Here is a 16,101-nt window from a genome sequence, read left to right as displayed (position 1 = left end):
TACAGTCTTTAGTACAGTCTTTAATATAGTCTTTATTATAGTCTTTAGTACACAGTCTTTAGTACAGTCCTTAGTACACTCCTTAGTACACATTCTTTAGTACACAGTCTTTTGTACACAGTATTTAGTACAGTCTTTAGTACAGTCTTTAGTACACAGTCTTTAGTACACAGTCTTTTGTACACATTCTTTAGTACACAGTATTTAGTACAGTCTTTAGTACACTCTTTAGTACACAGTCTTTAGTACAAAGTCTTTAGTACACAGTATTTAGTACAGTCTTTAGTACAGCCTTTAGTACACAGTCTATAGTACAGTCTTTAGTACATAGTCTTTAGTACATTCTTTAGTACAGTCTTTACCACACAGTCTTTTGTACAGTCTTTAGTACACAGTATTTAGTACAGTCTTTAGTACACAGTCTTTACAACACAGTCTTTACCACACAGTCTTTAGTACAGTCATTAGTACCATCTTTAGAACACAGTCTTTAGTACAGTCTTTAGTACAGTCTTTTGTACAGTCTTTTGTACAGTTCTTAGCACACAGTCCTTAGTACAATCTTTAGTACACAGTCTTTAGTACAGTCCTTAGTACACAGTCTTTAGTACAGTCTTTATTACAGTCTTTAGTACAGTGTGTGTGTGTGTGTGTGTGTGTGTGTGTGTGTGTGTGTGTGTGTGTGTGTGTGTGTGTGTGTGTGTGTGTGTGTGTGTGTGCGCGCTTGAGACAGCCAGAGAGCACTTGTGTGACCAATAGTTTCTTGCCTCTCCTGCAAGGCATATGCAGCCTAATTCAAATTACCTAGCAACTAAACAGCCAAATTACATCTGCCTGCCGCCCCTAACAACCAACAACCCAAAATCATAGTCATTATTTTTCATACAGGAAACGCAGAGTAAGAGAAAAGAACACTGGTGTGGTTCTGGAGGAAAATAATAAAGACGCTATTCAATCAAACACCAAAACCAGGTGGAAGTGGATATAGGATGAAATGAGCTATTCTCCAAGGAAGTTGTATGTAGGGAGGCAATGTGTCAGTCAGACTCAGACAGAATCTAAAGCACAGCAACACAATATATAAAACAAACCCTCCCCCCCAAAATATGATAATATCTGTGTATCAATGAAATCATGCTTTCATTTTTGGACTTCCCATCAACAGGTTTTGGATTGAACAGTGTCCAAACTGTCTCCACCACACTGCTCCTCTAGGACTACAGCCACCCAGTCTGTCTCTATGTGGTTGAACTATATGGCTCTGTCCCAAATGGAACACTATTCCACACACAGTGCATTACTTTTGATTTGGCTCTGGGAAAAAGGCAGTGTACTATGTAGGAAATAGGGACACAGGTTATTTATCTCAGTGGTTATGTAAATTTAGGCAGAGAGGATGTATTCTCCTCAATTAAATATGCATCCAAGCAAGACTGCACGGGGAGTAATATCCAGAACAGCAACAGAACAGAGAGTTTGATGTTGAGATGAAACAAATGCCTTTTGTTGACGTACATCTCTCTCTTTGCCTCTCCCTCTCTCTCTCTTTTTCTCTTTATTTCTCCTCCCTACACAGGGGTATTTACTTGTCTGTTTGTCTCTTGTCTTTCTCTCTCTCTCTCTCTCTCTCTCTCTCTCTCTCACACACTCTCTCTCTCCCTCTCTGTCTCTCTTTCTCTCTGTCTCTCTCTCTCTCTCTGTCTCTCTCTCTCTCTCTCTGTCTCTCTCTCTCTCTATCTGTCTCTCTCTCTCCCTGTCTCTCTCTGTCTCTCTCTCTCTGTATCTCTTTATTTGTTTCTCTCTCTTTGTCTCTCTCTCTTTCTTTGTCTCTCTCTCTCTCTCTCTCTCTTTGTCTCTCTCTCTCTTTGTCTATCTCTATCTTTGTCTCTCTCTCTCACTCTCAATCTATATATCTCACCGAAGTCGGTCCCTCTCCTTGTTCGGGCGGCGTTCGGCGGTCGACGTCACCGGCCTTCTAGCCATCGCCGATCCACTTTTCATTTTCCATTTGTTTTGTCTTTGTCTTACACACCTGGTTTCAATCCCCCAATTAATTGTTCATTATTTAACCCTCTGTTCCCCCATGTTTGTTTGTGAGTAATTGTTTGTATGTTATATGGTCCGTTATGTGGGCTTGCTTTATTGTATTGTATTTGCCTATTTTTGAGTAAATTACATTTATTTACTCATATCTGCTGTCCTGCGCCTGACTGGTCCTGAATCCTTGGATATCAGCCATGACATACTTTCTCACAGCACAAACATTCTATTGCCTTACCCAGAAACTTCCACATACATGTTTTGGTTGAATAAAGGCCAATCACAAATCACTGTACGACCAATTAAAGCTGCAGCTGGGTCATTGGTGTGCCCAGGTGAGCAGTAGGCGTGTCACTTATAACGTAACAATATGTCATTAAGAAATAATTGCAATATAAGCACTAAAGAATATGGTTTAATGAATAAATAACACCAGGAAGAGTCTCCTGAGTCCTTGGGGCAGATATGCTCATCATGCATTCATTACTGTTCTGTATTAATTACCAGCTAGTCTCTGAGTCTCCTCTCTCCAGACACAAGGAGAGGCCCTTGACAATAGAAGTGGAACAGAAATAAATCAAGTTATAAAACAGCACGCTCCCTTTTCAGACAAACACACAAACACCACCTCACACCTGTCTTGTCAAATGGCTACCCTCCTCACACAGGCTTCTTCATCTTATTCTTCCACTTCTTTTTCTACTTCTACTTCTTCTTCTACTACTTCTTCTACTACTTCTTCTACTTCTTCTTCTACTTCTTCTTCTACTACTTCTTCTACTACTTCTTCTTCTACCCTCTTCTTCTTGTTCTTCTACCCTCTTCTTCTTCTACCCTCTTCTTCTTGTTCTTCTACCCTCTTCTTCTTCTACCCTCTTCTTCTTGTTCTTCTACTTCTTCTACTACTTCTTCTTCTACTACTTCTTCTACTACTTCTTCTACTACTTCTTCTACTACTTCTTCTACTACTTCTTCTACTACTTCTTCTTCTACCCTCTTCTTCTTGTTCTTCTACCCTCTTCTTCTTCTACCCTCTTCTTCTTGTTCTTCTACTTCTTCTACTTCTACTTCTTCTTCTACTTCTTCTACTTCTTCTTGTTCTTCTACTTCTTGTTATTCTTGTTCTTCTACTTCTTGTTCTTATTTTTCTTCTTCGCTCACATATCCCGCCTGTTCTCTCTCTCCCTCTTTCTCTCTCTCTGCATCTAACTTCCTTCCAGCAACACAATGACAGCTTCCTAATTAAATGAGATTAAAGCCAGTAGTACAATTACATGAGAAAGAGGAGAGGAGAACCAAAATACACACTGGCTTTTTCTATATTAGGTGAGGGCAGGCACTGATAAAAATGTGTGTGTGTGTGTGTGTGTGTGTGTGTGTGTGTGTGTGTGTGTGTGTGTGTGTGTGTGTGTGTGTGTGTGTGTGTGTGTGTGTGTGTGTGTGTGTGTGTGTGTGTGTGTGTGTGTGTGTGTGTGTGTGCGTGCGTATGGGAGAATTTGTGAATGTGTAAGGCTGTGGGTAACTGGTGCATTGAATCAGGCGCAGGAGAGCAGAGATGAGTGTACAAGGTAATTTATTCCACGAACAGCACGAGTAATAAAACAAATACTAAAGGTGCGTGAAATACTGGTCACTCGTAAATAACGGGTGTAATAATGAACCCGGCAGACAATACCAGCCAACAAGTAACGACCTGAACATTATATACAAACACGCACACAAACATGGGGAAACAGAGGGTTAAATAATGAACATGTAATTGGGGAATAGAAACCAGGTTTGTAGAAAACAAAGACAAAACAAATGGAAAATGAAAAGTGGATCAGCGACGGCTAGAAAGCCGGTGACGTCGACTGCCGAACGCCGCCCGAACAAGGAGAGGGACCGACTTCGGTGGAAGTCGTGACAGAATGTGTGTGTGTGCTTGTGTGTGTGTGTGAGAGAGAGAGAGAGAGAGAGAGAGAGAGAGAGAGAGAGAGAGAGAGAGAGAGAGAGAGAGAGAGAGAGAGAGAGAGAGAGAGAGAGAGAGAGAGAGAGAGAGCGAGAGAGAGAGACTAAAATAAATGTCAAGAGACATTTTGACATTTATGACCAGTTAACTATGACTAGTGGGGGGCGTTGTACAAAACAAAGTCATCAGCGATTGGATCGTCTATAACCAATCAGAGTATAAAAGCCAATGGCAAATTTCTGTGTGTCCTGGCTCTGGCCCAGCCCATTGGTTTCTGAACCAATCAGACAGCCCTGAATGTGTTTGCATTCAGTGAAGGGTCTGGAAGGTACTCAGATCCAGACTCGTTGTGGAGAACAAAGTAACATCTGTGGGCGTGGCATAGCGTTTGGCCGGAGCAAGGACATGACACCTGCACCATACAGCATTCTGTGTGTTTGATGATCCTGACATGCCGTCGCCCTATACACCCACACACAGCCCAGCCAGTTGGATATAAGCTCAAAGCTCATTAATCCTCAACAACATGATCTACAGTACAGAGCTTCCTTCTAGATGCCTGCAGCTCTCTCCATGATCAGTCCATGTCTGCTGTAATAAAACACCCTGTGTACCAGCCGTAAGGGTAAGCAGGCACTGTTGTGCTTTAATCATGAAGCAAACAGACACACTCCCACGACCACCACTTTTACCCCTGTGATGCACTTCTATCCCCTCTGTCAGGTCTATCACACTCCAACACTATAAACACACACTTCCTTCATCTCCTCATCCTCTTCAGCCCCTCATTCATCCTCCTCAGCCCCTCATTCATCCTCTTCAGTCCCTCATTCATCCTCTTCAGTCCCTCATTCAGACTCCTCAGTCCCTCATTCAGACTCCAGCCCCTCATTCAGACTCCTCAGCCCCTCATTCATCCTCTTCAATCCCTCATTCAGACTCCTCAGCCCCTCATTCAGACTCCTCAGCCCCTCACTCAGACTCTTCAGCCCCTCATTCAGACTCCTCAGCCCGTCATTCATCCTCTTCAATCCCTCATTCAGACTCCTCAGCCCCTCATTCAGACTCCTCAGTCCCTCATTCAGACTCCTCAGTCCCTCATTCAGACTCCTCAGCCCCTCATTCAGACTCTTCAGCCCCTCATTCACTCTTCAGCAGAGTGGCATTGACTAAAATACAGTAGAATAGAATACAGTATATAGATATGAGATGAGTAAAGCAGTATGTAAACACTATTAAAGTGACTAGTGTTCCATTATTAAAGTGACCAGTGATTCCATGTCTATGTAAATAGGGCAGCAGCCTCTAAGGTGCAGGATTGAGTAACCGGGTGGAAGTGGGCTAGTGATGGCTATTTAACAGTCTGATGGCCTTGAGATAGAAGCTGTTCTTCAGTCTCTATGTCCCAGCTTTGATGCACCTGTACTGACCTCACCTTCTGGATGGTAGCGGGGTGAACAGGCAGTAGCTCGGGTGGTTGATGTCTTTGATGATCTTTTTGGTCTTCCTGTGACATCGTGCTGTAGGTGTCCTGGAGGGCAGGTAGTTTGCCCCCGGTGATGTGTTGGACAGACCGCACCACCCTCTGGAGAGCCCTGCGGTTGCGGGCGGTGCAGTTGCCATACCAGTCGGTGATACAGCTCAATTGCGCATCTGTAAAGGTTTGTGAGGGTTTAAGGTGCCAAGACAAATTTCTTCAGCCTCCTGAGGTTGAAGAGGCGCTGTTGCGCCTTCACCACACTGCCTGTGTGAACCATTTCAGATCATCAGTGATGTGTACAGCAAGGAACTTTAAGCTTTTCATGTTCTCCACTGTGGTCCCGTCGATGTGGATAGGGGTGTGCTCCCTCTACTGTTTCCTGAAGTCCACGATCAGCTCCTTCATTTTATTGACGAGTGAGAGTGAGAGTGAGAGGCTATTTTCCGGGCACCACTCTCCCAGGGCCCTCACCTCCTTCCTGTAGGCTGTCTCATCATTGTTGGTAATCAGGCCTACTACTGTTGTGTCATCTGCAAAATTGAGTGGGAGGCGTGCGTGGCCACGCAGTTGTGGGTGAACAGGGAGTACAGGAGAGGGCTGAGAACGCACCCTTGTGGGGCCCCTCTGTTGAGGATAGGGTGAAGTAGACATGTTGTTTCCAACCTTCACCACCTATGGGTGGCCCGTCAGGAAGTCCAGGACTCAGTTGCACAGGGCAGTTCAGACCCAGGGCCCCGAGTTTAATGATGAGCTTGGAGGGTACTATGGTGTTGAAGGCTGAGCTGTAGTCAATGAACAGCATTCTTACATAGATGTCCAGGTGGGATAGGGCAGTGTGCAGTGTGATGGTGATTGCATCGTCTGTGGACCTATTGGGGCGGTAAGCAAATTCAATTGGGTCTAGGGTGTCAGGTAAGGTAGAGGTGATATGATCCTTAACTAGCCTCTCAAAGCACTTCATGATGACAGAAGTGAGTGCTACGGGGTGATAGTCATTTAGTTCAGTTACCTTTTGCTTTCTTGGGTACAGGAACAATGGTAGACATGTTGATGCAAGTGGAGACAACAGACTGGGATAGGGAGAGATTGAATATGTCCGTAAACACTCCAGCCAGCTGGTCTGCGCATGCTCTGAGGTCGCGGCTAGGGATGCCGTCTGGGCCGGCAGCCTTGTGAGGTTTAACACGCTTAAATATCTTTCTCACGTCGGCCACGGAGAAGGAGAGCCCACAGTCCTTGGCAGCGGGCCGCGTGGGTGGCACTGTGTTATCCTCAAAACGGGCGAAGAAGGTGGTTAGCTTCTCATCCCTCTCCCCTCTTCATCCCCTACAACCTTAAAGTCATCCCTCTCTCCTCTTCATCCCGTACAACCTTAAACTCATCCCTCTCTCCTCTTCATCCCCTACAACCTTAAACTCATCCCTCTCTCCTCTTCATCCCCAACAACCTTAAACTCATCCCTCTCTCCTCTACACACCCTACAACCTTAAACTCATCCCTCTGTCCTCTACACACCCTACAACCTTAAACTCATCCCTCTCCCCTCTTCATCCCCTACAACCTTAAACTCATCCTTCTCTCCTCTTCATCCCCTACAACCTTAAACTCATCCCTCTCTCCTCTACACCCCCTACAACCTTAAACTCATCCCTCTCTCCTCTACACCCCCTACAACCTTAAACTCATCCCTCTCTCCTCTACACACCCTACAACCTTAAACTCATCCCTCTCTCCTCTACACCCCCTACAACCTTAAACCCATCCCTCTGTCCTCTACACACCCTACAACCTTAAACTCATCCCTCTCTCCTCTACACCCCCTACAACCTTATACTCATCCCTCTCCTCTACACCCCCTATAACCTTAAACCCATCCCTCTGTCCTCTACACACCCTACAACCTTAAACTCATCCCTCTGTCCTCTACACACCCTACAACCTTAAACTCATCCCTCTCTCCTCTACACCCCCTACAACCTTAAACTCATCCCTTTCTCCTCTACACACCCTACAACCTTAAACTCATCCCTCTCTCCTCTACACCCCCTACAACCTTAAACCCATCCCTCTCCTCTACACCCCCTATAACCTTAAACTTATCCCTCTCTCCTCTACACCCCTACAACCTTAAACTCATCCCTCTCTCCTCTATACCCCCTACAACCTTAAACTCATCCCTCTGTCCTCTACACCCCCTACAACCTTAAACTCATCCCTCTCTGCTCTTCATCCCCTACATCCTTATACTCATCCCTCTCTCCTCTTCATCCCCTACAACCTTAAACTCATCCCTCTCTCCTCTACACACCCTACAACCTTAAACTCATCCCTCTCCTCTACACCCCCTACAACCTTATACTCATCCCTCTCCTCTACACACCCTACAACCTTAAACTCATCCCTCTGGTTGTACGCCAGCCGTTTAGCAGCAGACTAATTGATGTAATTCTGGTTCAGTGCCTCACCCTGTTCTCAAATGACAATAATTATACATCAGTCGGAACAAGTAAAATTGATTTATTTATCGTTCTTTTTCTCTCCTTCTAATTCCCTTTCCCCTTCTTTGATTTTCAGTCATCTTTTTTCTCCTTCCTTTTCCTGTGTTTCTCTCCCTCTTCTGTCAACATGGTCTCATTAGAACATGTCAGAAATGAGACTTTACTGGAGTAAACCACACACTGCTGTCTTTTTGTTGATAAAGCCCTCTTGTGCAAACTTCCGTCCATACCTTACCTCATTGTTAAATGAGAGACATACGTACGAGTCACCAGATCAGATCACAGGGATGGTTTACTCTAGAGGTCCTATTGATCACTACAGAATTATCTCAATCTGCATTTAGTTGTTTATTTTGCTCTGTATATGAAATGATCGTCAGCGTTCACTGCACCTTGATGATCTGGTGTCTCCAGGGCAGTTCAGGATGTTAAGGGAGGTCTGCATTGTTGTGGATTGCACATAGAATATTGGAGAATAGTATGGGAATTCTGGTATTTATATAACATTTCCCAATCTTTCAGAGAATACATTCCACTCCAGCACTAGGTGTCCATTCAGAGGGCAGGCCGTTTCTGTTTTACAGTTCTAACTATGTCTTCAGAGAAACCTGGTTTCAAATAAAACCTCTTGGAGATTTGTCCAAGAAGAACCACTTGTCGGAGAATACAGACTGATACAGCTCTCTGTGTAGATTCAGAGTGTATCAGAGTTTTGTATTGCAGTTCTATCCGGTTTTTACACCATTGGCAGATTTTTATAAACACAAAAATAAGGTCATTTTTGGTTTTGTACACAGTCATACAATAAGTGGTGTAGAAAAGTCCATCTTAGGCGAGTCCATGGGGTGTATTATCTCAGGAGACGATCCCGAGATATGCCCTAACCACTAGGCCACTAGGCTACAGAGATCTGGCATTCAGCACCACAGGACAGTGGACAGAGGCCAACCTGTCAACCATAATAGTCTCCTTTAGGACAGTGCTTCTCAAACCTCTCCTAGGGGTCCCACAACCACATTTCATCTATTCCAGAACCAGCACACCTGATTCAAACTTGTGAACTAATCGTCAAGCTACTTTAGGGCTACAAATAAATTGTGAAACGACTGAGGGTCACAGAGGAGGTTTGAGAACCACTTTAGGACAACAGTGGTTAAACAACAGAGCTGATATCTGAGACTGACTCACCCCAGTGGTTTCTCCAGTCGACTGGCAGGTGACCCCACGATCTCCCCCAGAGTACAGAACACCTGACCCAAGAAGTCCTGAGAGGGGGACAAGGAGGGATGTGGAAAGAGGGAGAGAGAACAGAGAGAGAACAGAGAGAGAGCGCGAGAGAGAGAGAATTAGAGAGTGGGAGAGAGCGGGAGAGAGCAAGAGAGAGAGAGAGACAGAAAGAGACAGAGACAGAGAGACAGAAAGAGACATAGAGACAGAGAGATAGAGACAGAAAGAGAGACAGGATGGAGGAGGCATAGGGTTACGAAGGGAAGACCAAGGAAGAGGGACAGTCAACATGGATGGAGGGAGTGGGGAAACAACAACGTGGGGTGAACATTGGACAAGGTGATGGGATAGCGAGAGTGAAACAAGGGAAGGAGGCCATATACAGAGGTTAGTAGGGTGTGTTCCATGTGTTACAGCTGGGTGTGTTTTCTCTATATCTAGCTACAATATCACTACAGCTACTGTGCTGAAGGAGAGGAGAGAGGCAGAGACGTACGCTGACATCAGATGGCTTCCAGAAGGGGAGAGCAGGCAGCAGGGTCAACAGCAACAACAACAACAGAACACATCATATACACACAAACACTACAATACCCAGAACACCCAGCACCGCTCAAACTAGGAAGTGTAGCAGGAGATAATACAGGTGAGATGTCATATAAGAGCCGTTAGTGAATACAAATACCAGGGTGGAATAAAAGAAATAAAAATCCTACAGTTGGAGATATGCAAAAATTTTTTTATCCAAATACATGAAATAATCTGTTAAATGGGTTCTTCTGTGTTTGAAGACCTCTCTAAATGCCTTTTGTCCCAACAGTCTCCCAAACAACAGAATGTTATTTTCTTATTAGCATTCAAATAGTGACATGATAATTCATACAGATGTAGGATCTTAATTTGAGCCAGTTTGCTACAGCAGGAAAATAATCCTGCTACAAGAAATGTTTTGAATTATTATGTGGATTATAATTAATGGCTGTTTTTGTAGCGGTTGATATATTTTTATTTCGGTCAAATCATGTCTGAATTTTCAAAGTGGAAATTACGAACTTTAGAAGCCTTTTTTTTACTCAAATACTCAACAAGTTTGCATGTCCTGCTTTGCAGGAAAATTCTCAGTAATAAAAGAGTGATCCAATTAAGATCCTACATCTGTACATCCCATTTATCCAATTCAAATGTGGAGACCAGTGGATAAAAACATTTCATGAGAAATGATGTTGTTGATAATGAAGATACATAATAATACTAAAACTACTGTACTACTACTAATACTACTACATATTATTCACTGGATGCATATGATACAGGCGTACTGAACATACAGGAGGTGTGTCCTACTGTATGGTCATGGAGCCATTGTATCCACTTCTAGAAACAACAACATTGTATGAACAAACAAACTGTTCATAACATTGTTTTCATACTGTATGGATATATACTGTATATATACAGTACCAGTCAAAAGTTAGACCACACCTACTCACTGTAACGCCCTGGCCATAGAGAGGGGTTTTTGTTCTTTATTTTGGTTAGGCCAGGGTGTTAAATTGGGTGGGCGTTCTATGTGCATTTTTCTATGTTGGTTTGTTTCATTGATTTTGGCCGTGTGGCTTCCAATCAGGCACAGCTGTAGAGCGTTGTTGCTGATTGGTGAGTCACACATAAGGAGCATGTTTTTCCTTTGGGTTTTGTGGCTAATTGTTTCTGTTGTGTGGTTTTCACCTGACAGGACTGTTTGGCTGTCGGTTTTCTTGTTTTGTTTTGTATAGTGTTCTTTCTGTTATTAAAATTCAAGATGAACACTAACTCCGCTGCACCTTGGTCAACTCTCTCTGCCGACAGCCGTTACAGAATTACCCACCACAAGAAGACCAAGCAGCGGAGAAGAGGGCAGATGGAAGTCAAGGAGGACTATAGGAAGCAGCGCGCTCGGGAGGAGATGGCATCCTGGTCGCTGGAAGTATTGGAGGCAAGAATACACTGGACTAGGGAACAGCTGTTTGACCATTGCAGCAACCTGCCGGGGAAGCAGGTGGAGGTGAAGAGGCAGCCCCAAAAATTATTTTTGGGGGGGGGGGCACACGGGGAGATTGGCGGAGTCAGGCGTTAGACCTGAGCCAACTCCCCGTGCTTACCGGAAGCGGCGTGGTACTGGTCAGGCGCCGTGTTATGCGGTGGAGCGCATGGTGTCTCCAGTGCGCGCTCATAGCCCGGTGCGCTACATCCCAGCCCCCCGCAAGTGCCATGCGAGGATGGAACCAGAGCCAGTCGGGGTGAAGTTGGAGGTGAGCGAAGGGAGCGAAGCAGAGACAGTGAAGGAGTTGATGGGGAGATTGGAGGAGAGAGATATGAGAGAGCTGCTGTGTTGGTGCATGAGGCACGACATTCACCCTACGGAGCTTGTCCTCGAGTTGATGTCACCTGAGTCAGCTCTCCATACTCGTCCTGAGGTGCGTGCTAGCCATCTGGTGAAGACTGTGCCAGCCCCACGCACCAGGCCTCCTGTGCACCTCTCCAGCCCTGCACCTCCTGTGCCCAGAACCAGACCTCCTGCATGTCTTCCCAGCCTGGTGAGTCCTGTGCCTGCGCCCAGAGCCAGGCCTCCTGCATGTCTCCCCAGCCTGGTGAATCGTGTGCCTGCGCCCAGAACCAGGCCTCCTGCATGTCTTCCCATCCTGGTCAGTCCTGTGCCTGCTCCACGGACCAGGCCTCCAGTGGGTCTCCCCATCCTAGTCTCTCCTGTGCCGCCTCCTAGGACTAGGCCTCCAGTGGGTCTCGCCAGTCCAGAGCCGCCCGCCAGCCGGGTGCAGCCATCGCCGGGCGCAGCCATCGCCGCCCGCCAGCCGGGCGCAACCATCGCCGCCCGCCAGCCGGGCGCAGTCAAGGTCGCCCACCAGACCTTCGGCGCGGCCAGGTGCGCCACCTAAGAGGGCGACGCCGACGCCGAGGGTGGAGCAGAGGCCACGTCCCGCACCTGAGCCGCCGCCGTAAGAAGGCCCACCCAGACCCTTCCCTTCAGAGTCAGGTTTTGCGGTCGGAGTCCGCACCTTGGGGAGGTACTGTAACGCCCTGGCCATAGAGAGGGGTTTTTGTTCTTTATTTTGGTTAGGCCAGGGTGTTACATTGGGTGGGCGTTCTATGTGCATTTTTCTATGTTGGTTTGTTTCATTGATTTTGGCCGTGTGGCTTCCAATCAGGCACAGCTGTAGAGTGTTGTTGCTGATTGGGAGTCACACATAAGGAGCATGTTTTTCCTTTGGGTTTTGTGGGTAATTGTTTCTGTTGTGTGGTTTTCACCTGACAGGACTGTTTGGCTGTCGGTTTTCTTGTTTTGTATAGTGTTCTTTCTGTTATTAAAATTCAAGATGAACACTAACTCCGCTGCACCTTGGTCAACTCTCTCTCCCGACAGCCGTTACACTCACTGAAGACATCAAAACTATGAAATAACACATATGGAATCATGTAGTAACCAAAAAAAGTGTTAAACAAATAAAAATATATTTTAAATTCTTCAAAGTAGCCACCCTTTGCCTTGATGACAGCTTTGAACACTCTTGAAATTCTCCACTATGGTCCTGTCGCCTATGCTGTTTCCTGAAGTCCACGATCACCTCCTTTGTTTTGTTGACGTTGAGAGAGAGGTTGTTTTCTTGGCACCACACTGCCAGAGCCCTCACCTCCTCCCTGTAGGCTTTCTCGTCATTGTTGGTAATCAAGACTACTACTGTTGTGTTGTCTGCAAACTTGATGATTGAGTTGAAGGCGTGCATGGCCACGCATAATGGGTGAACAGAGAGTACAGGAGAGGGCTGAGCACGCACCCTTGTGGGGCCCCAGTGTTGAGGGTCAGTGAAGTGGAGATGTTTCCTACCTTCACCACCTGGGGGTGGCCCGTCAGGAAGTCCAGGACCCAGATGCACAGGGCGGGGTTCAGACCCAGGGCCTCAAGCTTAATGACTAGTTTGGAGGGTACTATGGTGTTGAATGCTGAGCTATAGTCAATGAACAGCCTTCTTACATAGGTATTCCTCTTGTCCAGATGGGATAGGGCAGTGTGCAGTGTGACGGCGATTGCATCGTCTGTGGACCTATTGGGGCGGTAAGCAAATTCAATTGGGTCTAGGGTGTCAGGTAAGGTAGAGGTGATATGATCCTTGACTAGTCTCTCAAAGCACTTCATGATGACAGAAGTGAGTGCTACGGGGTGATAGTCATTTAGTCCAGTTACCTTTGCTTTCTTGGGAACAGGAACAATGGTGGCCATCTTAAAGCATGTGTGGACAGCTGACTGGGTTAGGGAGAGATTGAATATGTCTTTAAACACACCAGCCAGCTGGTCTGCGTTTGCTCTGAGGATGCTGCTTGGGATGCCGCGTCCTTGCAAGGATTACAAAGGGGTTCAATGTATTACTCATGACGGCCACGGAGAAGTAGAGCCCACAGTCCTTGGTAGCGGGCCGCGTCGGTGGCACTGTGTTACCCTCAAAGCGTGCGAAGAAGGTGTTTAGCTTGTGCGGAATCAAGACGTCAGTGTCTGCGACGTGGCTGGTTTTCCCTTTGTAGTCCGTGATTGTCTGCATACGTCTCGTGTCTGAGCCGTTGAATTGTGACTCCACTTTGTCTCTGTACTGACATTTTGCTTGTTTGATTGCCTTACGGAGGGAATAACTACACTGTTTGTATCCTGCCATATTCCCAGTCACCTTTGGTTATATACAGTGGTTCAAAATCTGTTGTTCTTCCCCTGAACAAGGCAGTTAACCCACTGTTCCCTGGGTGCTGTGGATGTCGATTATCCCGGGTAGACTGTCATTGTAAATAAGACTTTGTTCTTAACTGACTTGCCTAGTTAAATAAAGGTAAATGAAAAATAAATAAAATAAACTCAGTTACCATCTCAATATATCCGTCAATATTCCGATTGGTCAGACCAGCGTTGAATAGTCCTGATCACGAGTACTTCCTGTTTTTGTTTCTGCCTATGGGAAGGGAGGAGGAGCAAAATGGAGTCGTGGTCAGATTTGCCGAAAGGAGGGCCTTGTAGGCATCCCGGAAGTTGGAGTAGCAGTGGTCGATTGTTTTAGCAGCGCGTGTACTACAGTACAGTCGATGTGTTGAAAGAACTTCAAAAGCCTTTTCCTAAGATTTGCTTTGTTAAAATCCCCAGCTACAATAAATGCGGCTTCAGGATATGTGGTTTCCAGTTTGCATAAAGTCCAGTGAAGTTCCTTGAGGGCCATCATGGTATCGGCTTGCGGAGATACACCGCTGTGACTATAACCGAGGAGAGTTCTCTTGGGAGATAATACGGTCGGCATGTGATTGTGAGATATTCTAGTTTGGGTGAACAAAAGGACATGAGTTCCTGTATTTTATCACAATTATACCATGAGTCGTTAATTATTAAACATACACCACCGCCCTTCTTCTTCCCAGAGAGATGTTTGTTCCTGTCTGTGTGATGAGCTGAGAACCCAGTTTCTGTGAAACAGAGTATGTTACCGTCCCTGATGTCTCTCTGGAAAGAGACCCTCGCCCTGAGCTCATCAACTTTATTATCCAGAGACTGAATATAAGCGAGTAATATACTCGGAAGCGGTGGGTGGTGTGCGACTAGAAGACTACTCCGAGTACCTCTCCTCCGCCGGCGTTGTATTGGGTCGGCCTGTGGAATCACTTCAATTCAACCGTCGGTGCAATTTTAGATGGCACAACTAATCAAACCATGCGACATTCAACAGGCACAACTAATCAAACCATGCGACATTCAACAGGCACAACTAATAAAGCCATGCAACGTCACGATCAGACCAAAGACATAAATAAGAAGAGTTTGGCCAATTAGAGAGCAGAAATACATGTTTAATCTCTCTGAACATTGGGTCAATTGTTCGTGATGAGTTGTATGGTTTTAACTCTGATGACTGTTCAGCAAATTCAGTTAACTTGTATTGGTCAATAACTTTGAAAACCAACGGAATCAGTCAATTATGTTGATAATTGTTGTGAGTATTGGCCAATCCTTGTTCTGTTATTATTGGGAGTATTGGCCAATCCCTGTTTATCATTGGCTTTGGGTTTGAGAAGGCGTGTCCACTCACGTGTTTGGAGAGGTCTGGGCTTTTAGAGTCTACATCATACCTGGAGGAGAAACAGACAGACAACACAGGTTACGTGTGTGTGTGTGTGTGTGTGTGCGAGCAAGAGAGCGAGAGAAAGGGAGAGAGAGGGAGAGAGAGAGAGAGACAGAGACAGAGAGAGAATCCAGAAAAGAGCCGTTAAATTCTACAACCACCTAAAAGGAAGCAATTCCTAAACCTTCCATAACAAAGCCATCACCTACAGAGAGATGAACCTGGAGAAGAGTCCCCTAAGGTAGCTGGTCCTGAGGCTCTGTTCACAAACACAAACAGACCGCACAGAGCCCCAGGACAGAAACACATTTAGACCAAACCAAATCATGAGAAAACAAAAAGATAATTACTTGACACATTGGAAAGAATTAACAAAAAAACAGAACAAACTAGAATGCTATTTGGCCCTAAACAGAGAGTACACAGTGGCAGAATACCTGACCACTGTGACTGACCCAAAATGAAGGAAAGCTTTGACTATGTACAGACTCAGTGAGCATAGCCTTGCTATTGAGAAAGGCCACCGTAGGCAGACCTGGCTCTCAAAAGAAGACAGGCTATGAGTGCACTGCCCACAAAATGAGGTGGTCACTGAGCTGCACTTCCTAACCTCCTGCCAAATGTATGACCATATTAGAGACACATATTTCCCTCAGATTACACAGACCCACAAAGAATTTGAAAACAAATCCAATTTTGATAAACTCCCATATCTACTGGGTGAAATACCACAGTGTGACATCACAGCAGCACTATTTCTGA

General features: G+C 45.6%; 1 protein-coding gene across 3 annotated transcripts in view; it reads right to left on the bottom strand.

Moving 5' to 3' along the window:
• The window catches only part of LOC106566113 (copine-5), a 285,747-nt gene that overhangs the window by 205,803 nt on the left and 63,843 nt on the right, over window positions 1–16,101 (bottom strand). For 2 of the 3 annotated variants that reach the window (XM_045691900.1, XM_045691901.1), the window contains 3 exons: window positions 15,307–15,346; window positions 9,693–9,707; window positions 9,158–9,234 (listed from right to left, as the gene is read on the bottom strand). In XM_045691900.1, coding sequence (XP_045547856.1) covers window positions 9,158–9,234; window positions 9,693–9,707; window positions 15,307–15,346 — 132 coding nt within the window. The remainder of the gene's footprint in view (window positions 1–9,157; window positions 9,235–9,692; window positions 9,708–15,306; window positions 15,347–16,101) is intronic. The other variant, XM_045691902.1, reaches the window with a different exon arrangement.

This window comes from Salmo salar, chromosome ssa12, assembly GCF_905237065.1.
Source record: "Salmo salar chromosome ssa12, Ssal_v3.1, whole genome shotgun sequence".
NCBI lineage: Eukaryota > Metazoa > Chordata > Actinopteri > Salmoniformes > Salmonidae > Salmo > Salmo salar.
The sequence above is the reverse complement of the archived record's forward strand: the minus strand, read 5'-3'. Positions and strand labels throughout refer to the sequence as shown.